We start from the raw sequence: 25106 nt of genomic DNA, 5'->3' as shown, positions 1-25106 counted from the left end.
CTATTTTATTAGCTTTATCAGGTAAAAATACATAAGAATCCACAATATTTCTTACTTAATTAACCTTTCCAAAAGTTCGGTATGGGCTTTATTTTACTCTTTACCCAGGAATTCAGGCGAAATCTTTCGCTAAAGCTGTAACTCGCTAACGAAGCGTTTTCGGACCTATGTTTATATAACATTTTTTCATTATTTTTACTAGTTACAATGTGCTGTAGAAGTGGGGGGAGAACTTCATGAATCACCCTGTATATGTTTCTGTTATTTATCTTTAGGCTTAATTATCTATTTAATGGGAACTATTTTGGTGGAACACTGGACTGGACTGGATTATATTTGATTGTGTGGATATTATTGCATGTCATCTTGATTTAAACATGCACAATGTAATTGGGTGTGTAACCTGTATTGTTGCATGTAAATAAAATAAATAAATAAATGAGATAAGTATTGATGAGGAAGTTGTACACATTTTCATCCAAGTGTCCATTGAAAAAAAATGGGCCAACATGGTTACCAATAACACTGCACCAAATACTGAGGGTCCAGTACCTATGTAAACTTTTATGAATTATAAAGAGCAAGACTGTAAACCCTATTAAAAACCGTGTGAATTAAAAAATTTCTTACACACAATCATAGATTAGAAAGAAAACAATACAACAAAATTTAAATGGTTTATTGTAACCAAAATGATATAAATAACAACATAAGTTAAGTGTTACAATACAGGTGAAGTGATGTGGCTTGCTTATCGCTCAATTGCATCTGCTGGGAGTGGATCTATCTTGCAACCAATGAGGCCCTGCCCACTCCACGGTTGAGGTGTGAGGTGGAAGTGGAGGGAAGAGTGTCTGCCCTTTCGCTTGACTGTCACATTCACCATCTGCCCTGTGGAGTGGCGCACCACAGTTGCTATGTCTTGCATAGACTTGAAATTTCCTTTGTTCACTGACCCAAACTCAAGGAGCTGATCATTAGCTTGTAGACCCTATAATAAATTAAACTGGTTACAAGAACACAATTGAAATTCATAAGGTGGTTTGATTTTGAATATACTACTTGGCAAATTTAACCCTCTCCCGTTCATATTACTTCCAGAGACCCACATTGCTACTACACCCTATGAATTTGCTACACTGACACGGAATGCAATATTCTGCTGCATGTGTGATTCCTACTGGTTTTATTATTAATTAATCAACCTTAACAATATATTTTTAGATAAACTATAATACGAACTAGATTGTTTTGGAGTAATATCCACTGATTTTTAATAATACTTAAATAAAAAAGGATGTTTGAAGAACGTAGTAGAGCACTGCAGATTCAGTAGCTTCTTATTGCCTTGTCGGTGGCAGTGTCTACTCAAATAGTCACTAGATTCACTTCAATTATGACCATTACCACAAATTTCTAATGAAGTAATTTAAATAAAAAAGTGTTATTTAAGAATGGTTTTAAGATTGATTAATTTAAGGAAGTGAGAAGAATGATACAACAGAGGTCTCCTTATAGCGGAAAAACCGTAATAGCTTACTATTGTATAGCTTACACATAAATCAGCTGGAGAGCCGGCGGAGACGAGAGTGATACAGGCGAAAGGCTCTAGCATCAGCTGGGCTGAAGACGAACCCTCGGCTGCAGAGTCTCCAGTGTTACCAGCATGCAACTTATGCAGACCTGCTTCTATTTTCAACATGGTACTCTTATGGTCATTCTGCAAACCTGTTTTCAATACAGAACATTAATGTATAAGCTATCGGATTAATGGAATCTCTTTAATATAAACCTAGGTACAATCTAAAAATTATAAATAAATGCAAGAAAATGTAAAATTAAAAATAGCAAATTCACCTTGCCATATGCTAGTAAGCTATGATACAGTTTTTTGCTACTTCATTCTGAACGTTTTAAAATTTATTTCTGGCAATATATAGGCGTATAAAATATACTATTTTTATTAATTGTATCTCAGATAACATTAACTACTTAAGAAATATATGTTAAGGGTTTATTGTGACCAAATTAAATGGAAATTGCACTCAAAAAAATTTAATTTCTGGATACCTGGCACACCTGTTACCAATTGGTTAGATTACTACAAATGAATGAAAATAATTAGATTTGTGTCCTCCTCTGGCTTTGAAAGCATGTGTGTTTTCTAATACAATAAAATTGTTTTGATCACCTCTTATTATGCTCATTATATTGCATGTGGAAAGTAAATAAATATATCAAAATACATACTTAACACCTCCAGAATTGATGTATACCAACATCATTCTGATGTGTTGAATCTATGTATATATTTAATGTTTTTCTCTTAAAGTGTTAATGGTATCACAGGTAACATTAACCACAAAAGCATGATTCATAACAGTACCTGAACCATCACTGCTATAGTCTACATTATGAAATCAATTAAAATCCAAAATATGTCACTACATTAAAAAGCCAAATGTTCAAATGTATTATATTACTCGAAAATATTAATCACAATTTTCAAATTACTTGTTAGTGATCATGTATTTTGCTTAACTTTATCACTGCCACTGATAAAATTTATAAAACATAAAAAAACAGTGCTAACTACATGATATTAAGCATTTTTTTACATGATACTAAAATTTTTACCAATATTTTCATTTGCTGGTTTCAAAAAACACTTACATATAATTCTGTGACGGGCAGTTCTGACTTGATAGACATCAATATCATTTCGTGGGAAGCCTTCACTGTCTACTAGAGGTTCATGCATGCCAATGTTATTCTGTAATATATAAAAATAGATGGTATTAAATCACAAGCAATATTACTACAAAACAAGTATAATATATATATATATATATACTTTTGTGATTCAATGTTTATTGAAATTATATATATAAATACCCTCTGTTTTACTTTAGGGAGGGTGTCCATGAACTTTATACCAACCTTTTCAGCTATTTATTATTCATAAACGAAAGACAAACCAAAATATCATACTCAAACTTAATACTTACACTCAAACAGCTCCCATTTTAAGTTTTCACATACTGTAAAAAATTTAAATCTGAGAATGGCTATTTGTTATAAATTGAAATTTGTTATTATAATAGTTTTATAAGACTATTTACAAGATTAATTTTCAAAATGGGAACTTATTAAAAACGTAATATGTAAATGACATTTATAGTCATTATGTTTTATTTAAATAATTTAATTACAAATCCAACAATACAAAGTTCAAGAAAGGTGGTTTTTTTTTGTTCTCTTTTAAGCCTCAGCTACAGCTATGTAGGCTTCGATGTGCAATGGTTTATTTTCAAAGTACACACACTTTTTCGTGTCTATACATTATTTGCACTCCCCGAGACTTGAACCCGTGATCTTTCAGTTAGAGAGCCGAGACTATAACCATTAGTCTAAGGAGGAGGACAAGAAAGGTGGTTGATAAGTAAGGGAAAGAATTTATTTTTTGAAATTGTTTACAAACAATATCAAAACACTGTCATGATATGACGGCTCTACTAGGGAGCTATAACAATCAGCTGTTTTAACTTTACTGTTGATCAATTAAATAAAACAATGGATTGTAACTGTTTTCAGCTTGTTAGTAACAAACCATTAAAAATGTTGCTTAATGCTTGTATTGGACATGTTTTATTTAATGTTTTGTTATTATTGCAGCCTTGAATTATAGTTTATAATAAGCAAATTCACAATACAATTAATGATTAATAATCCTAACAGCATCAACCAACTGTTTTTCGATTGAACTGATTTTTCATAAGTGCAATGGACCATTGCCACTATTGAGAATCAGGATATCATTGTTATGACTGATCACAAATTTTTAAAAGATATATCAATCAAAAGCCTTTGAGTTGTATTTTATATTTAGTGGTATTTTACTTAACATTTTGCTTGAAGTTGTTGGTATCAATCTGCATTGCCTTTTTAGCTGATATTTCATTTGCATTACGTGAGCAGCTGAAACAGAAGTTGGTAAACAAACAAGTATCTCATTGGATTGGGTGTATGGTGGAATCTTGTGTCATGGCTATTCGGGTAACCCGGACTGGTTTAGAGGAGCAATTTTAAACGTGTAGTCTACATATTGATGTATGACACTGTACATATGTCAAAAAACTACTATTGTTCAATTTTGCACAAGAAATACATATACAATATACATGAAAGATATGAAAACACTCATTTTTGAGTCAAAAAGAGTTTGTATTAGAGAACAGAGTAGTTTAGCTTAGTGTCAGCTGATGATGCATATGTAATTCCCCACTACTGCCTCATCAGTGTGATATGCATGTCTTGTCGACTGCTCACACGTGATATGGATACTTAGTTGGAGGCTGACGACAATGGTCCTTACTAATGAGCAAATATTGCTGCCAGCATAAATACAAATGATGAAAGCAGTGAAGATTCAGAGGAAAAAACTAATAGGCTGCTGTTTTCAGCAATGTAAAAGTGAAATCTTCCTTAGATGGATTGTTGGCTTATTTTGAGCGTCAACAGGAAACAACGCCCAGCTAATTATGTTCAAATGAATTATATTTCCTATTCAATGATATTTTAAATGTAAAAATTAAAACTAATCATGCTTTCTGTTACGTACGGGACAAAAAAACAAGTAAAAATGTTTTATGCTTTATATAACTTGTGACTTACCTTTAAAGAACATGGGGTAGGGTACGATAAGCGGACCCGGTTTTTTTATATCGAAATTGGCAAACAATATTACCTAATCATAACCATCGATATAATCAATCGATACTGATTAATTATTTTGAACAATTAACTATAATCTATATCAACAGCTGTAAATACTTTAAAATAATACACGTAAGGTAATATTTAAATTTTACATAAGTAACATTTGATTATTAAAAATGGCAGTCAATTTTAGAAAACTACACAAAATTGTTTTGAAAGATGACAAGACATATTGTTCGTGGCTTCAATATGTTGGACTCGTACCGAAAAACCCATTGTGTGAAAGAAACAACTGTAACTTTGAGAGGAGCAAATATGGTCGTCTTCAGTTTTCCTAATTTTGGTTATAATAATTTGTTTCATCACTGTAAATATTAAATTCATATTTTAATTTAAAACATGGTATCATTGTTATTGAGGACTATAGATACTTTTATATCGATTGATAATCTAGGATTTGAGATGTGAATATTAGGTATTGACGATTACATTCTTCAATATAAAAAACCGAGTCTGCTTATCATACCCTACCCAGAACATGATGTTTTTACCAAAAAGAAGAAGTATCAAAATTATAATCTTCTTGCAAACTTTAAAAGTACAAAAATTTACCTTTAAATACACAGTTATTAAAAACGTTTAAAGTACAGCTTAAGTTACCTGAAGTTAAAAAGAATAATTCCAGCTGACTAAAAAAAAAAAATTAAAGTAACTTACTGTATTAGTAATTTTTAAATATTTTACGCTATCATAAACCAAAAATTTCCAAGTGATAGATTAATATTTTTTAATTTTTATGATTGTTGTCCCTGTACTTATAGAATGGCCCAAAAAGTATCTAACTATTAAATATAAAGAACAATTCAGAGACTTTCATGTGATATTTTATTTAAACGGCTGTGACCCATAACAATGATGTTATATTGATTCTTATCACAGTGACGATTTGGCCGATTTACAATGGATCACACTAGAGCTAAGTGGGTATCAATGAAGTTAACGGCCAGAGTTGCCAATCATAATTTCAACATTATTAACACATTCTGCTTGTCCTTCTGAACAAAATTAGATAAGGTTTTAGGGGATGGAAATCACAAATAACTATTAATAATTTACATTGAAATGTCATGTATTAGTTAGTTAGTTGTGTCGTGCTACTTGTTATAGATGATTTTCGGTACTTTGGGATTATACCGACCACACCCAGACATGAATCGTTATTTCACATTTCGTTTCTACTGATTACTAGATTAGCGTAGAACAATATTTCGTCAATATAAAACAGGAATTGTCTTATCGCAAACACCTCCCCATCCTCAGACAGAGGTCAAAGTCGAGCGTCTAGTAGATAACGTGATTGCAGAGTCTCGCCGCCCGTTCAGCTGGTGCATCGCTTTGTTGTACTTCCGTGTTTTACCTCTACATTTCTCCAAACACAAAAATTCAACAAAAACAAACATTTACCAAACTAAACTTTTTATTAAAAAAACACTCAAAACTTGTTTTTATTCTTGATCACATTCCGCCACCCAAAATGCGAGTGCCTCCGGCCATCAGCGCGGGCTTCGACAGCACCTTCGGTGCTGCCCCGCGCTGATGTCGACGAAAGAAAAACATCCCTCGAGATAGTACCTATCAGTAAAATATCAAATTCTAGAGGGGCTAATCAGAAATATAAATTGAATTGTAATGGAAAGGCAATGATGTACCGTGCAAATCACGTGATGCCGCGCGGCCTGCCGTAATCAGGATTCTCGAGAAAGATAAGATAACAGCGACAACAATACCGATCACAATACCTGGAAATGCTTGTAAGTTTGTAATTTTGTAATTGAAGAGTTGTTTTTTCGTTCTATCATGTTTGTTTCTATAAATTTCTATTTTTGTGTTCTTCATACTGGTGTGGTCGGTATAATCCCAAAGTACCTGATTTTCAGTATTACCTGCACCAAATAGCTTATCCGAGTTTTCTGTGTACTTAGTACAGCACAAATAACCATCCCATGTAGTAGACTTCGCTGCGTTGTGCATAACCAGTGGCATTCATTAACTTACTCAACTACTGTGGCGCGTTAACTCTAATACCACCAATTAGTTTTGAAAGTTATTTTTGTATTTGAATGTGGATTAGGTGAGCAGTAAAAATATTAAGAAATTAATATATTCCTTTTTAATGTGTTATTGAGTACATAATTTTAAAGCGAATATATATGTATTTGTCACGTGTTGTTTTTTAAATTAGGAAAATATGTTTTTATGTGATCAGAAGTTACCAAGTGGGTTGTAAGTAGATTGTAGGTACATATCAAATTAGGAAGTTAGTTTTGCTCAACCAATGTTGGTTTTTACATTATTTATTCATTTGTAGAGAAAGTAGTTAAATTTTTTGTATTACTTTCAAATTTCTTTTTATCCCACACCAGTAATAGTCCGGTCAATTTAGCCAAAAAATAGGGGTAACTTTGCATTAATTCCCAGAAAGCTGAAAATTTGCATAGATGTTAGGGATACCATTGTTATTAAATTGTGAAAAGTCCCCATCGATCCCATGTCTGAAAAATTTTATATTCAAGGTCAAATTTCACAAAAATAGGTTTTTTGAATTTTTCAGCGAAACTTTTAGTTTTATGAAAAATATTTCAAACAAAAATTGTAGATCATGCAATTATCTACAGAAATGTTCCTTATGCTTTTTTTCATAACACTAACCATTTTTGAGAAAAAACCATTACAAAATTTTCTTAAACTGTATTGTCTATAATATGGACACGTTTCCATGTCACCTATGAGGTAGTGTACCTAGCGCGATGGTGTCCCTAACATCTATACAAATTTTCAGTTTTCTGGGAATTTTTGCAAGGGTCAATGTCTGGATTGACCGGACTATAACGAGATTCGCATTATTAACCTATTGCAATTGTTCTTCTAAACAAAATAATGTAACGTTTTATGGGATGAAAATGACAAATATTTTCATTCCATTTCCACTGTAGAACATTTAACAGTGGAACTTCTTTTCTTGTAAGTTAGTAGAAATTTATCTAGGTGAATTGAACTTATTTGTTTGCTTAGTTAAGTTGCGTTTCATAATTAGCAGTAATGGAATCATATATGATCAGACCTTCAAGAAGAACTAGCCTACCTTGAGAAATGTTTATCCTTTGTAGCCATTAGTGCCGTGTAGCACCGTAGCCCATACTAATGGCTAGAGGAACTAGTGTCACCCCAATATGAACTTATATTCACAGGTCTAAACTAACTAACGTCATTTGTTTAGGTCAAATCTCTCTGACTTCAGAACTGTTATTAATTTACATATTCTAAGATGGTACTACGGCCAATGTCAGCAGTAACCAATACAAGTTTGACTTATGATCAGAGAAGACCACGTGATAGGCCTATCCAGCGCAGTAGTAGAACAAGGAAATTCGCATAAGCAAAGTAGCTCCACAGTAAAGTTAATGAACTACAACTTAATTATTTGTCAATGTTGTCACTTCCATCCCTTGAACTTAATACCGTTTTATTCCGGAGGACGATAGCAATAGGTTAATAACGTGATACTCTTATTTAGCTACTCCGCCATTAACTTCACATTTACTGAGAAGTGATTCGATCGATTTAAAAACCAACAGCCAGTGATTCTAGGGTTAAACTTTTGATTGCCTAATTTACTTATAGCCTATGCTGAAATATTAAGTAACTTTCTAGTTTGGTCTAGTAGCCTACTAGATCTTTTTATATAGATATTGATATTTGAAATAGGTGTACTTACTGCTGATAAGACATCATAAAATTGTTGAATTTCTGCTTCAATTTTATTTTTTTCTGTCATTAAGTTTAAGACTTCGTTTTTCATTTCGTAATTCAAGACTGCGGTCATTTTATCAATCTTCATTTCACTTCACAGACTAACCTAGCCTACAAGTGATCTGTTCAAATTTCAATATTACAATTCAACAGAATATACAGGGAATAAACGGTGATGTTAGACTAAATGATTATGAACGAGAATGGCAGCAGTGGTAACTCATTGTAAACAAGGTTATGTTTGTGTTCATGAGTCAATGAAATGACTTTTGAAATTTGGTGTCATCTCGTATGATCTATGATGACTTGACTTTGTTTTGTGTGATTTGCCTCTTTTCGGCAGACTTGATCTTGTATACTGCTACTTCATTTCATTGTTCACTAATCCCACTGTTAGCAGTTTTAGCAACTACTATAATAAAACTTAATATCTTATAGATTAGTTGGTACTTTGGTATTATTCGAGGCCATATTTTCTAACAATTTTTCGTACCTAGTTCGTAAAAACACTACATTATTAGAAGGAACAAACTTTTTTTAACATGACAATAGGACGATCGGTGCTTATTTTTTGCCTGGTAATGGCATGTAATTTTCAATAACATTCATAGTAGTCTGTTCTTTCTAATAATGTAGTTTTTATAGGCTCCCGTTAAGAAAAACCGTTAAAAAATAGTAGCTTCCGGATAATTCCAAAGTACAGATTAGTTATGCATAAGAAGGACCCAAGATATAAATGTACATGATACAAACTTGTCACACTTTACAGTCTTTATCAGAAATTCATTTTACTGCTGGTAAACCTACTCCGATTTACAAGAATTCTTTCTGTCTTAATATGAAATTTATCGCCTACTACTTCAATCAACAATTTTTTCTTGCTATGGATTCTGTGGAGATAAAACCATAAAAAAATACTTTTTTTTTCTCTCAGCGGATATGCATTTTCTCTGATTTGTTGTTGTTTAAGTGTAAACAACAGCACGGCGTCAATGTTGAGCGTATACCGATGAGAAGTAATATGCAAACAGATCGCACATTTCCTGACGATGATCACTTGTATATACCTTTAACATAGTGTGTGAATATGGAATATTTTTTACAAGTAACCATGCTTGCATATCACATTTCCTTGAATTTGAAGTAGGACTTTTGTCAATTTCCACGTTGTGATAGGAAGCGTTGTCAATAATTAGAACGCTCCTAGGCGTTAAGTTTGGAATCAATTTTTCTGTCAACCATTTTTTATAATTTTCATGATTCATATTATCATGGTAGTCTCCTTTTCTGTGATTTTCCTGCCACATAAATAAGCAGTCTTTTATAAAACCCATCTCACCCCCGGCATGTAAAAAATATCAAGCGGTTTCCTTTGCTTAACGGGACAGCTAAACCCCCTGTGGAATCATCCGACCAGCCTTTTTTGGAGACGTGTGTTGAATCAATATATGTTTCATCTGTATAAATAATTGCACGTTGCTCAGCTCTGTATTGAGAAATCTTTTTCAAAAACACAAATCTTTTGTAGGAAATATCTTGAGTCTCCATTAATATCTTTTTGTTTGTTTTGGTTTTCCTCCACTTGTAGCCCATTCGTCGCAAGATGCGGCTTACACTGCTTTTTAGAGCCTGTAAAATTAATGTCTGATCGCATTTTTTCTTGTATACCTTTTAAAGTAGGAAGTTGTTTTTTCAATGAGGTAAAAATTATCCACAATACGCCTGACAACACCCAAATTAAAGTCGTCTAACCCCGTCACTCTTTTAGGTAAGATTCTATTTTTATTTGGCGTTTCGAAAGATGTGCCAGATTCTTCTACTTTTTCCCTCTCGCTTTTAATCCTTGTCACTGTCCTTTCTGAAACTCCAGTGGCAGCACTTACTCTCGCATTAACTTTCTTAACGTCAATCAAAAACCGGTCAGCATCGGCTTCGGCTTTCATAAATTTTGCTACATTAGATACTATTTCTCGAGTTTGGCTCTTTTTAACCTTATTCACTAATTTTGAACTAAATAGTTCGTTGCCTTGATCAGCCATCACTAATTGGTAAAATAATAAAACGTACTGTCGCACATAAACAAAACAATCACAATTGTCAGATACTACTAAACAGAACGAGCAGCAGAAGACAGACTGAACGAAACGAATGCGACTTGTGACTGTACTGCACCACGTGGCCGGGCGAAGAGGGTCTTCTCTGCGCATGCGTCAGCCGCACGCCATTCACCAAGCGGCTGTCTATAGTTGAGTATACTTAAGTTTATTTGGCGTGGAATTAACTTTACAGATGAAATTTATGTTACTCCAAAAGAAATTGTGGTTAGCTTTGACGTTTTTGGTTAACGTTGTTCATGTAGGTAGTTAAAATAACATGTTCTGTTTATACCTTACATTGACGTTTGGCAATACAGTGGCATAGTCCTGTTCAGATAGAGAGGATTTATAAAGTCGGTGTAGTGCCTTTTCCCTTCCAAACAAGTTCTCAAGCGAGGAAAGATGTTATTAACATATATTATATGTAACTCTTCAATTGGTGAATTGGGACCAATACAAGTTTTCAAAATTGACGAAGTGTAGACCTCAATATCAAGACCATTAGAATCCAGGTAAGACAGGAACGCGATCAACTTCCTAATATCAACTATACAGTAAGAATTTCTTCAAATCAGGGAAACTAATAATATTCTTACGAGTCCCCATTCAATCAAAAGGGAATGAGAAAGCTGAATGGAAATCTATACTGATTAAAGGGTTTAAGGAAGCAAACACCTACAGCGACATACCCAGTCATAAAAATTGAGATCTAGCAAGACTCCTCTTGAGAATGACTATCCAAATTGGAAGATTGGTTATATTAAATGGTTATACATTTTAAATTTAAATTTTCAATGTATTAATAATCGGCTATTTGGGCTTTATTAAGTAACTCTATCTGTATTGTGATGAAAAGTTGGTTCCATGTTTTTAATTATAAATTATTTCCCAATATAAAATACGTTTATTTGATGATCGGCCAAAAATACAACTGCTGCCAGGGCTCATACTGATGTCAAAATTATTTGTGATCCACCCTTCCGATTTTTTCGATCTGTTATATGATAGGTAACGTTTTATCTCGTAACATTTTTCATTAGTCGCCTGCAGTGCGGGAGATGGTAAGCCTAACGTTATTTAATGGCTAATGTACTGAACATTTTAATTTAAAAGCTATAAACATTGATAAAGCTATTAATTCCAAATGTTTATGATCATTTACCCATGTATAAACGACGAATGAAAAGAAAACAAAATACTTTTCAGTTAAAGAAAAGACGCGTCTTTAAAAAAATGATCATAGAATTGATAAAAAAGAATTTTGGAAATCAGAGTGACAGTTAATAAACTCATATTTACCATTTGTAATAGATTATATAAGCCATTAAAGATGTACGTGCATTGGTTTTTAGTGGACACGTTTTCGTCGTTAAATGTGAAAAGAATGGTCATCCAAGTACGGGAAGAATGACCCTCCAAATATGGTAAGAATAGCTTCTAATTGTTATACCTTTTAAAATTTACAATTAATAGCTTTAAAATAGCTGTGAAAAAATTGCCAGATCTGCCTTTAACTAGATTCTCACTCGTGTGGACTGAGCCAAAATTAGGGCGGAAACACCTGATCTAGTGGAAAGTTTTTGTTAAGCAGTCCAGTCAACAAATAGCCAAATGAGGGGTCTAGAAGGAAGGTAAATAAACGGATAACCAAATCAATATGGGACGTTGTTTGGGAGTACCTAGTTGTACAACTCACTGAAGTCCCTCTAGTGGTGACGGAAGAGAGGAGTCCAAATGTCCCTTTATGGCTTTTCGCCTATGGTTGGTCCTACATAAAAATTAACAGATATAAAAAATTAAAATCAAGTCTTCATTCCATAGAAAATTTGTCAAAATGGGAGTTGTAGACAATTAAACTGACTTCATCAAGAGATTTTGTGTTTCAGTTTAATTAAAAGCTAGAGAGCTGACTGGAATTAAAGATTTTAGTAAGTTCCTACCAGCACTTACTACAAAAATTATTTTCTGTACTATTTCAACTCCTTGTTCATGATAATACTTGAACATCAGACATGGGAGAACTGCATATCAATTTTGTACAGTTAATTTCTTTTCTTAAATCTTGTATCTAACCTATTGTGTGATATTTTATTATAAAACTAAATTAGTAAACTATTTGGAGTATTTGGTCAGATAAAGTGTCGGGGTAAACACTTCTCAGTGTTTCATATGGGTTTAACTCAAGAATAATACAAAATATTGTTGCCTAAAACAATAGAATTTATTCGATACATTATTTCATCTAAAGTTGGGGTGGCTGTTGTAAAAGAGGAGTTATTAGGCCTTGTCGAAGAATGTAATAACTTAGATTACAATAAAAAAGATGACAACTTATATTAGTCACCTATATCAGGTTTGTGTCAGTAAGTGGAGTGCGTTACGATGTATTTACAAGTACATCATAAACAAGCAAAGTATAGATATGAACAATAAATTGTCCTTGAGTTGTCCCAAAAATACAATATTATATTTGTATGTGCCCTTTATGTGCTTTGCTATCGTGTACGCAGTAATTTAGTGAGTTACAGAGCTCTGTGATGATTTTTGCGAAAGTTCACATCTTGACTACTTACAGTAGAGAAATGAACATTCATTAACGGAATGGATTTCCACAGTAGTCAAAAGAAGTAGTCTGTTTTGGTTACACGCGTTGTGGAGGAAAGGTCTTGATTAGTTTATTTGGTACCTAAGTGGATTCTAGATACTGAAAAATGGCAATGACAAAAAAAGAAAGATTTATAACGATGCGCGCATCTTTTTTAGTTGATTATATAAATAAATAAATATCTATAAAATATATTATACTGCATTGTATACTAGCAATGTGCAATGGTCCCTATGCCTACACATGCCTCTAATAATGTAAATCAAGGTTTTTCTGACTACAAATACCTGTTACACAAATTATAGTCTTATAATTCAGTGTAACCTACCGCAACACCGAAGATCCACACCAATATCTGAATGTTTATATTTTGTACACCAAAGTTATTATAAACTTTAACATTTAAAGCTACAGTAATGAAAATCTTATTGGACAAAAATACAATTTTTGTGTTTTAATTTCTTAGGACAAGTACCAATTACCTAAAAAATTAATTGCTATACATTTGTACAAACAATAAAATTTGGTTTTTTAAAATTTTGTAGAGACTTGTAAGTAAACATTTATTTATGACAAAACTTTGACTATACCAAAAAGGTTAATTAATACCATTCATATACTCGTATACATACTTTAAAATGCGATATACTAGTAAAACGTGAAAATAGTAGAATAGCCTAAAAGTTATCACATATTTTAATAAAACATGCTTTTTAAATAAAATAAAAAACCCTACTCGAAAAGTTATAAATAATGTATAAGGTTCAGTCGAAAGTGAAAAGAATCGTTTATAACCTTTAAAACCCATATTGCAGAAAAAAAACACTTTTTTAGTAGGGGATTCTCATAAACTAATCTAGTTCTTGAAGGCAATTAAAGTTAAACGAATTAATACTCTTATGGGCACACATTTTAGCTATGTTCGTATAGAAAACGCCAGCATAGAAGTCCATTGAGGGAGTAACCTGTCGGTGACGTGTTCTTCAACTAGCCAATGAGCATCATGCGGTGTTGCAAAATTGGTTCCTATCTTTGTGGCATAGTTAATATCAACTATAATACGAGGTCGGAGTGTCCGAGTATAGTAGATCATAAGTGGCCAACAATATTCTTATGTTCGGCAGAAGTCGTTGAGAATAGTGCGTGATTGTTACTTCTAACTGCTGTTGAATGTCAACAATAAATAATATATTGAAAACAGTCTCTGGTAAATGTAAACCATTGCCTACAATTTTCTTTTGTAGTCTTTGATGTAAACGCGCAATATAACAACCATGTAGATTTGATATTTAGCACAGATGATTTCTGAGTTTATGTACGTAGACTACAATAATAAGAATAAATAAGTAACTACCATTTACAAAAAGTATGACTTCTTTCATACAAGCCACATTTTACCATAATGATGACGGAATACTCTGTAACTATTATGAAGAGTCCATGCATAGAGAATGTTCCGGGAAGATTTTTAATTACTCAATATTCCTTTTTGTACTGTACATAAAATCATGTTATAAGCTGCTTTTCTAATCCCTTAACTGCTAAGCAATACGGAGAACTGAGCGTTTTCAGAGCTACGTTCGTGTTTACACGTTCCGACGCGTCTTACCCTCATTGTTATTCTTGTGTTAAGAAGTTTTTAGACACGGCTGTTTGTTGTTTATTTCTTCCTGTTCACGAAGCATTGACTGTTCTCTGATGGCTATTTTCAGTACCAAGATGATGAAGTGCTGCTTGTGTAAGACACACGTAATTATTAGTATAACAAAATTCATAAGAATCAATGTACAGATAGTTGCTGGAAAGGAAGTCTTGTATTACAATTCGATACAAACATCCTCCGGATGTAAGTGGATACGCACATCCGCCCAGACACCGATGATTAACAAAAACAGGAAATGCTTGTTTAAGCAGCGGAAATGCTTATTTCTAAAAATCTTGCGACGATGTAGGGGACAGCCATGCTGATATGAAAAATTGGTACTCACCAATTATGATGGAGAGATTTGGCATATGCGTGGTCATGGGAGAGCTGGCGGGGGCAACAACATAAAAAACCACCACAACGAGGGAGAGAAAAAAAGTCGAGGACGGGATTCGAAAAGCGACGTTCGGGAGTGCCAGTGCTTGTGTTCGTGTGCGGGGAAATATCTTTTAGGCGTAATAAGTGTCAAGTGTCAATAAAATGTAAGTTAAGAAAATTTTGTTTTTAATTTTAGGAACGTAGTATTATATATCAGGGTTCATTAATCATTTACAATTCCAAGGTACCTGTACCTAAAGTAATGAAAAGAAAAGATTATAATGTGTAGAAATCAAATAAATAGTTTAATATTGAAATTCATATTTTCTTATTTCATATATTTAATTTAAATGTCGAAAAGTCACTCATTTGTTTTAATCATGTAAATTTATGTAAATGTTTAGATATTTTAAAAGAAAGTTTTCTCACGTTAGTCCATGAACAAATATTTATTGAAACTCTACAAAAATTACTAGTAAATGTTATAGTTAATTAAATTAAACATAAATTGTAATGAATAATTTAATATTAAACATGTGTTCAAAGTATTAAGGTATTAAAATTTGTGCTCAATATGTCGGTTGACGTTATCCATTGTTAATTAAAATTTTAATCAATATAAGGAGATGCTATTACGAATAAAATATGTGTTGGTTCATTTGAGGGTGTTGTATTGCCAATCGAACCTGTTATTTAAATCCTCTCACAACAGCCCTTGCTCATAATACATATATATTTCACAACCTTAATCTAAACTAAACCAACCTTACAAACCTTACACTTGAAAAGTGTCTCAGCCAGGTTTTACTTACAACTTTGCTACTATGTCTTTTTTATCTCATTTAAGCCTCAGCGTCAGCTATGCCGGCTTCGCAGTGCACTGGTTTTTATTATTATTAAATTTTTGGACCTCCCCGGGATTTGAACCCGTGATCTCTCGGTTAGAGAGCCGAGACTATAACCATTAGTCTACGGAGGAGGACTAGTGTTTCTATGTCAAGAGCACACAATGTCTACATCAAAACATTAGCCCGTGTCTAACGTAATTAACGCCGTGTATGTTTCGTTGTGTGACGGTTTTTATAATTTGTTTTTTTAGTGTGGGGTAATTAACTATGACCAATAACGAAAGTGATAGAAGAGAATTTCTTGGAGAATCCAGTTCACAGTTAGACAACTAAAATACCTGGTTGTTGCAAGATGAGGGCAAGTTACAACAGTATAATATAACCAGTTAAATTTTAATTAAAATTTGCGTAAAGAAGCCTTTTTTATTCGAAGTATAAGCAGTTGTTGCAACAGCGCGCAGACATTCAGGATATAACATTTAATGCTCAGCGCTGGCCGTGCCTTGACTCTCGCACTCTGCTGCGGTAATACTCGTAGCTCGGGGATACTGTACGCGTTTACACGTCTACAGTTGTTAAGGGGTTAAGGATACGGCTAATTGTTAGCATAAACTATCAACAGTAGGCTAATAATAAAAATAGTCATTTGAGAGTGTTTTTTAGTAAAAGAAGAAAACTCAGTACAGTAACTCTTTAGATTGTAAGCGGATTAATTCCTAAATGGGCCAAACTCATACACTTTTTTCAGTACATTTATTTAACATAAAGGAGTTACATACATTATTCTACATTAATAATGATTAAAGATAATCAGTTTTACAGCTTTATTAGTAAACCTATGAATGTTTTATCGCTATAAAGATAACGTAATTGGATTTCAGCTTTGTTATAGAATATATATTTGAAAATGAATGTATAATATTGGATAACTCTCTAAGAAATTTCTGAATTAATATTCTTAATTATATTAGTTACACTATTCTAGTTGTGTAACTAGTATAATAAAAGGTGATATTATGTACTACTATCTCGAGGGATGTTTTACATTTGTCGCAGTAGTGCGGGCGAATTCGGTCAAATCAAACATAATGGAATGGTTAATGAATTGAATACTGTAATTTAAAATGTACAAACATTGAAAAATCCATTATTCCTGTATTTGAAAGATTTTTCTTCGTGTAAATATAAACTCTGAAATACAGTGATATACGTTTCCACTAAAAACGAAAACACGTGTCTCTTGCACTTAGTTAGTTATTCATAGAATATATTAAAACAGATTTAAAAAAAATCAGAGTAGTAGATAAAATTTATGTTTACCTCTGTAATAAATATTTAAATAATTAATAACTGCATTAAGTTTATGACTATAATTTAATATTTATATTATTAGTGGTTTTAACGAAATAGCCTAGTTTATAAATAAACACTTAATATATTTTTAAAAGAAGGGTGAAAGTTGGTTGTTGAGTCAAAGTGTTGTTAAAAATTAATAGTTGGTTTAGTTGTTTTTCTAACTAATACGTGTTAATAGTATAGAATGATTTTCAGTTTGTTTGTAATTACATTTTTATTTGTATAACTTACTGTTACTGTAAAACTTATGCTTACTGTTTAGCTTTTAATTTAGAAGCTAACAATGACTCCCACCCAAGTGTAAGAATTTCTTCTTTTTGGATTGGTAAATTTTTCCGGGTATGCTGTATATTATTGTATATTGTACTTACATGCATTTTAATGGAAAACTCCGTTTATTATTATTTATTTAATAACTATGAAACTGCGACTAAGGAAATTGTCAATCAACCTTCACCAAACTTAAGAGTGGCATCCAAGATATCAGGCTTACATGACCGTTGTCAGAAATATCATGTAATTTTTCGCGTTCACTCCACATTGAAGGATAGCTAACAATAAAAATATCTCAAGATTTGAGTTAATAATGCTTTAATGCGGTGTAACACTTAGATGGTAGTCGTTATCGCAATAAGCTGCATTGAATGTATAAATATCGAGTTCATTATTAACGACTGCAACACACTGATCTGACTGTGCAGCAACAAATCTGCTTGAGATTAGCTGACGTCTTATATTCTGATAGGTATTGAGTCCAAATAAAATATTTTTAAACCGATTATTACAGTAGTCGTCAGCTGTTCGACGGGTAAACATATGCTACTCTGCAATTAATTACCTGTCAACGGACGTCTTTGGTACCACTTGCTATAAATGTAAAATATTATGCTTGAATGTTATGAAAATGTGAAACTTCATGGCCAATTAAAAGCAATTACAACAGAAGTTATAATTATTTTTATTTCATAAAACGTGATAAAATAAATCACGTTTTTTTACTAAAAATGTAGTATACAATTTTTGCTTAGAAATATTGTTATTTTAAATTAGTCTTCGAATGTTACTTCTGTGTTTGTTATTGAAAATATAAATTGCGCCAAAATACCAGCATTTGTTCGAAAGACTAACTATATTTCATTATAAGTTGACTTAAAACAACGTATTAATAATTAAAATTAAGTTTTATATAACGAGATTGCAACAAATGTTTAGAATCTTTTGCTTTTGGTGTCGATTGTATTTATATATTTTAGTCACCTTCATCACTCTGCTTATATCAATTAATTGTTATTTAAATGTGTCTGTACATATTTTGGAACGCTTCTGTATTAATTTTATAGTTTTCTGAGACAGTTGTTGGCTGCAATCTATATTAATTATGGAACGGTGTGTTTTCTGTAGATATTTATGATTACGAGTGGAAGTGAAACAAAACTCAAATTATATTGTTAGTTTTACATTGTATTCGTCACGATAGGTGCACTAGGAACCCGATTGTCTTGAATGCAGCTATCCGAAGTTCTGGAAGTACATCATAACAGTTGACCTTCCCCATAGTGCAGGGGTCAGGCTGCGGCCCTCTAACCGAGAGATCACAGTTCGATTCTCGGAGAGGCCAATCAATATAATTTGTATGTGGGCTTGAACCGTTTACTCATAAAAGCATATAGTGTGCTCAATTTAACTCCCATTCGCGTAGATAGAATCCACCTAAAAAGGAGTGCGATGTACTATTACGCTAAACTTTGCTTTCCATCAGTAATTGAACACATTCTAAGGCTATAAATAAAGAACGCCAACACTCGTTGAAGGCGTAGCCTACTCGTGTGTGCATTATGTCGCTGCTCAGTTTTAGATATAAATACCAACGAGTAGTAAGGTTTTAATAATGGCCTGCTATATTTGAATTCTAGTTTATCGGAAATAGACTTACTGTAGTCCAATCAATTCAGATAATCGCGTCAGTATTTAAATTATAAGCCGAGCAATTGAATAGCTGTCTTGGCAAGTGTTAAAGTTAGTTTCCGTGATAAAGGAAGTTACATATTCCATGTTTTATTTTCCAAACAATAACGTAACAATATTGATTGACAGCAATATTATTTAAATATCAAACAAACATTTATTGGGTATTAAACTAACACTAAATGTTTTACTGGAAAATTGTGTTACGTATATAAAAAACCAAATACCATAAAAAATACAATATTTAAATGACCAACAGAAAATACGGCACTGAATTTATGTTATGGCGAGAATAAGCTCTAATTTCTAGAACAGCTGGATCAATTCGTCTATTTAAAAAATATTCGTTTAAATTCGAGGAAGGTTTTTTTGAGGAGACAGATTAGAAAAGTTACTTGGAATGTTTTAGAATTAGGAATCATAGAATCAAATTTTAACTGACAATAAACAGCTGTTGAGATATTCAATCGAAGTTCGACAAAGTGCAACATATATTTAATTTTTTTAAATGTTATACAATATTAAACATACAGTGCTTGAACAGTAGTGTAATACAGATTGTAAAGACTAAATAAATGACTGTCTGTTTTTTACTTCAGATTGCACAAGTGAGAAATTAAAAACATCTAATGCATTTTAAATACTATTCTAACACTGCTATAGAACCAACCTCCATGAACAAAGCTGTGAATATTTGCACATAAGGTACCAAAAACTGCCTGGTTCTGATGAGATTGTCTATGACATTGTTAGTGTGCTGTAAAGAAAAACGGGGGTGGACACAAACATACCTCGACGACTCCCTCCCAGATTACAGTTTGAAAAATTAAGATTTATATCACACAAAACTTGTTATAAACGATTATCATGAAACGTTGAATGAACTTAATTTCAAGGATTTTCCATTGTTCCCCTTATAATGGAAATAGAACACAAGCGATGGAAGTAGATGCTCTTCGACTAAAGTAGCCTTTTTAAGTTTACGTATGCATGTATTTTCTTGATCGAGGTAAACAATCAAAATAAATTATCACCACAGATATATTGCAGACCAGAAGTGGACGCTTATTAATCAAAGTTGATTTCCGAGATATACATACATATATTTTCTTGGTTGAGGCGACAACTCAAACTCATTTGTAAAATCGTAAATAAATTAGACAGGAAGTGAATGTAATCAGTCGGAATGGACACTTTTTGACAGCAGTAACTTTTCAGTCGTACGTGAGCTTGTATATTTTCTTCATCGTATTCGTTCTGAAAAGGTAAACTCAACTATAGCACTTGAAATATATTAGACTCGTAATAGATTAGCCTACTAGGGCCGGTAGTTGACGCTTTTTGACCAAAGGCTTATATATATTTTTATTTCATTGATCAGAGCATCAAGGCCAACTCAACTTTGGAATTGTAAATAAATTAGACTGGAAGTGAATTTACGTTTTAATATAGGAACTAATAAGAAAGCAGTGACAGTTTGAAAATTTTTACCAAAAATAGGTCATTGAGCGCAGCGAGTGAACAACGCAACCAATAATCAGCTTGACCACATTAATTTGTTATCCTGTCATTAGGCACAACTTTGTCCATTATGTTTGCTGTGTCTATTATAGTTTCCAAAATCCCTTTAGTTTGCATACAATTTGGAACACACTGTATGTTCTTTATCGGACCAACAAAGCAAACTCAACTTATGGCACTGAGGATATCTTATACAAGACCCAGATCACAAGGGCCGAAGGTAGACGCCTTTTGGCCGGCGTGATTTGCCGAGACCTTTGTACGAGTACGTTTATATATTTTCTTGATCGAGACATTGGGACAGGCAAACTCAACTGTGACGTCATAGATGTAATTGATTAGAAACAGAAACTCTCACACTCGCAATACAAATATAAAGCAGTTAAAAAAGTATTAAACTTATGAATCACTCTATAGGTCACTAAAATAATAATTAACATATATACATATATATATATATATATATATATATATATATATATATATATTACTTACAGATGCTCTCATTAAGAAGGCTACACCCTTAAATTTTGAAAAGTGCATGCAAAGCCGCGGGTAACAGCTATAATAAAACCAAAAACGACGTCAGTGTCGTCAGCTGATCTCGCAATGCCGTAATAAACAATGCGCAGCTACGCAGATTTACAGACCGAAAAACACATTATTTACCCTTTTTCCACATATTAAGGCAAAAATAGCCTTTGGCTAAACTTGATATCTGCATCGACAAGTTAGAATATATCTGCATACTGTAAATATACCTGTGTTGATACCAAATTGCCCAATATTCTCCATACTGCCTGCGGGGAGGTATCCAAATGGTAACCGTTAACTAATTATGTGTTATTTATTGATAAAGCATTCTGGTATTGCTCCTATAAGGTTGTTTTGTGTGTAAGCCCCAATTCCTAGGAAGGATAGAACCCTACCTTATATTTGATCTTCCATACCACACAAGAGAACTGATAAATGATCAGACATAAAAGTAATAATTTATTTATTTTTATGTTCAAATTTCATACCAAACCATATCAATTTTACAAAGTGTATATTTGAGCTTATGGTTATTGATTTATACTACACATAAATGCAAGTATCAACATTTCCGTATTAATACATAAGTAACAATAATATTTTACACTGTAACATTAATACAATATTCTAAAATACGATAAGATGCCACTACTTTAGTTCCATATGTTTACTACGTTATAACAAAACATCTTGTAAAAATATCTGTTTTATAACATTACAAATAAGGTATGTACAAAATCATGTTAATGATGAACTGCAATAAGGCCTCTTGTAGTACACTTCTATCCCAGTTTACTGGATAGTTTGGCATTTCCCTTGTTCGTGTGTGTTTTGTGATGTCATATTTTACGTGAAAATAAACGGGTTTCCTAATTCAGTTGAAACAATAAGTAAAATGTGCATTTATATGATACAGCATCATAAGATTACCTATGCATGCAAAACATTCAAACATCGCATCTGTATACTAGACACAAAACCGAATAGAAGCTGGTGCTACAACACTGCACTTAACAATGACTAATTGGTTGCACCACTTTAATGATTGAATAATAATGACGATTTAGTCTATTAATAATGATAGTACAAATGAAAGCTTTTAACTCTGAATAGATAAACTAAATGGTATTTTTACCTGCAGTAATATCTAGATTTTGCGAGTTGGTTATTTAAGAAACTTCATTGAAATATTTTTCTGATAATTGATGGTCTGGATATTTACAAGGTAAAAATACATCTCTTAACGCCACGGGGGATTAAGAAAGGTTCCAAATATATCGATCAATTTTTTTAACTGAACTGGTTTATAATGATGCCACAATTAATGAAAATCCTCATTTGTACTGTTCCGAGTGAAGATTGTGGATTTTATTTAATGCCCCTATACAATTTTGAATACAATTAAAGCCATGAACAGTGTTTTATTGAGTAATAACATCCTTTCTTTGAAATACAAAATTTATTAGCTTACCAGGATTTTGTGTAATACAACATTATTGTTAATAGAGTTCATACAAACCATCCGTTGGAATTTATGCCACGTTTAAACATCACTAACAAACATTTTAATGATCAAAACAATTATATAACATAATTGAATAAACAGTTATTGCATTTATTAAAATTATATAACCTTGAATATTTATTTTCGCGAGTAATAAAGTGTTTCCATAAAAATCAAAACAGGGCAATTTAGAATAGCCAACTCACTAATTTTATTCACTATAGCGTTTTTTTTTTAATATATGTTGATGTACTTTTACTTTGAATGGTTCAGAATGAAAAGTAACATGTCGTACAGTTTATAATCAAAGACAATAATCAAATCTAAAAATAATACTAATTATATATTTACAGGATATTATATTATTTACACATATATTTAAATTTAATAAAATTTACTAGTTTTATAAAACTTGTTTTAAATAAAAGCAGGTAATAAATTACGGATTTTTAAAAATGGTAAAAGAATTAAAATAAGTTTATTTTACTATGTTCCTAATCATTATTAATTACTCAAATGGCAACAAAAATATTAGGAAGAGAAAGCTTATTTGATTTTATGTGTATTTCTTGCTTAACTGTATTAAATTCAAGCCAAAAATGAATCTAAGTTTTGTGTACATTTACTTTCCTTGTCAGTTTTATACATTGGTTGTTGATTACTAACTAATTAATATTGAACAGAGCTTTGAAAATCTATAAACTACAAGTAAAATTGGATTTCTATATAACTTTGAAGATAGATTAGTCATTATTAAGTTTGGAACGAATAATTGTTATTTAATTTACAATATTATTTACACAATGGCTGAGACGTTACTCTTGAAACTTTAATAAAACATAACACTTCCCTTACAATTTAAAAAAGTTTCTAAATATTAATGTTTAGTATTGTTGAGTGTGTGCTATAATTTAACTAAATCAACTTCACCTATTTCTATTCAGCAATATTGGTCAGTATGTACGTTTGTAACAATGGTTTTTGATCTAAAATTTAAATACTATTATCTCGTTAAATATGTAACCAAATAAACTATAATCAAAAGTTGAATTAACGCGAGTAATCTTTAATTTATTTCAAGCATTAGGTTTGAGCTATTTAAAACTTGTACAGTATTATGTTAGAAACGTCTTTGTTCTTACTGACAGTGATACCTACGATATATAATATAAATAAAATATAAAGTAGTATTTAACTTGTCGGGACGTAATCAAATAATAATTTGTGAATAATCAAATTAGACAAGTAATAAACCACATCATAGAAGTAGGTATAAACGTTCCTTAATAAATAAATATTACAACTAATTACAAAACAAAACAGTTTTGAATTTAAATATAATTTGTGAAACTGTGACTAGAAAATAATGTGTTGCACAAACCATGAAGGGCCATACAAAGCTTTATTAAGATGCAGGAAGAATATTTTGAACAATCCTATTGGATTATTCGTATACATTTGACATGAACTTAAAATTGATATTGCGCCTGAAACTAATGTAACTGACAAGTTCTAGAGTGAAGGAGAACTCTTACGAAATAGATTAGCTGCAAAATCTCGAACTTTTGCTTATCACATTTGAGGCGAATCTCCAAAGAGCACAATGCCATCTTGATGCATGAACCGTTTGAGAAATATACACTTCTAATACAGGTGCGACGAATTCTGAATCGTTTACTACGAGACTTACAAAGCGTGAAAAACGCTAAAGAGCTCTTCAAATAACACTCATAGCTATAATGTGTGCCATATCGTGGTAAATATGGTTTTGTAGCATGGATTTTGAAACTGAAATAAACTTTTAAGCTGTATTATGCGCTCCTCTCCCACAAAATTTTCTCTAAGAACGGTCCAATAAAAAATTAAACAACTTAACAAGCTCCATGTATGTTAACTTCGTGCAACAATTTATGTTACAGAACTGCCAACTTATCTACAACTCACCGACATACGTAACTGATGTAGGCGGAGAGCTAAAATTAGCTCTACCGTAATCTCTTGATGTATCTAAATAAATATTGTTCACCAATTTTTGCGCAGGACCGCTGTTCGATGTTTGAAGCACGTGCGTTAGTTGATGCTCATATAACTAAGACTGTTCGAGTTGTGCACGTCGAATTGGAAG

At 32.1% G+C, this 25106-nt stretch overlaps 1 protein-coding gene across 2 annotated transcripts; it reads right to left on the bottom strand.

Moving 5' to 3' along the window:
• Window positions 1-664: 664 nt before the first annotated feature.
• LOC124362830 (26S proteasome non-ATPase regulatory subunit 9) lies at window positions 665-25069 on the bottom strand. Of its 2 annotated transcripts, none has more exons than XM_046817666.1 (4): window positions 24926-25069; window positions 2674-2773; window positions 1556-1728; window positions 665-991 (listed from the first exon to the last, which is right to left on the bottom strand). In XM_046817666.1, the coding sequence occupies exons 1-4, from the start codon at window positions 24929-24931 to the stop codon at window positions 752-754; spliced, it is 519 nt and encodes a 172-aa protein (XP_046673622.1). In that variant the 5' UTR covers window positions 24932-25069; the 3' UTR covers window positions 665-751. The 2 variants fall into 2 exon arrangements, with proteins under 2 accessions (XP_046673622.1, XP_046673621.1); XM_046817665.1 differs by lacking the exon at window positions 24926-25069 and adding an exon at window positions 8495-8819.
• Window positions 25070-25106: the final 37 nt, after the last annotated feature.

The sequence above is a fragment of the Homalodisca vitripennis genome, chromosome 5, assembly GCF_021130785.1.
Source record: "Homalodisca vitripennis isolate AUS2020 chromosome 5, UT_GWSS_2.1, whole genome shotgun sequence".
In the NCBI taxonomy this organism is placed as follows: Eukaryota; Metazoa; Arthropoda; class Insecta; order Hemiptera; family Cicadellidae; genus Homalodisca; species Homalodisca vitripennis.
This window is presented reverse-complemented; position numbering and strand designations above follow the sequence as displayed.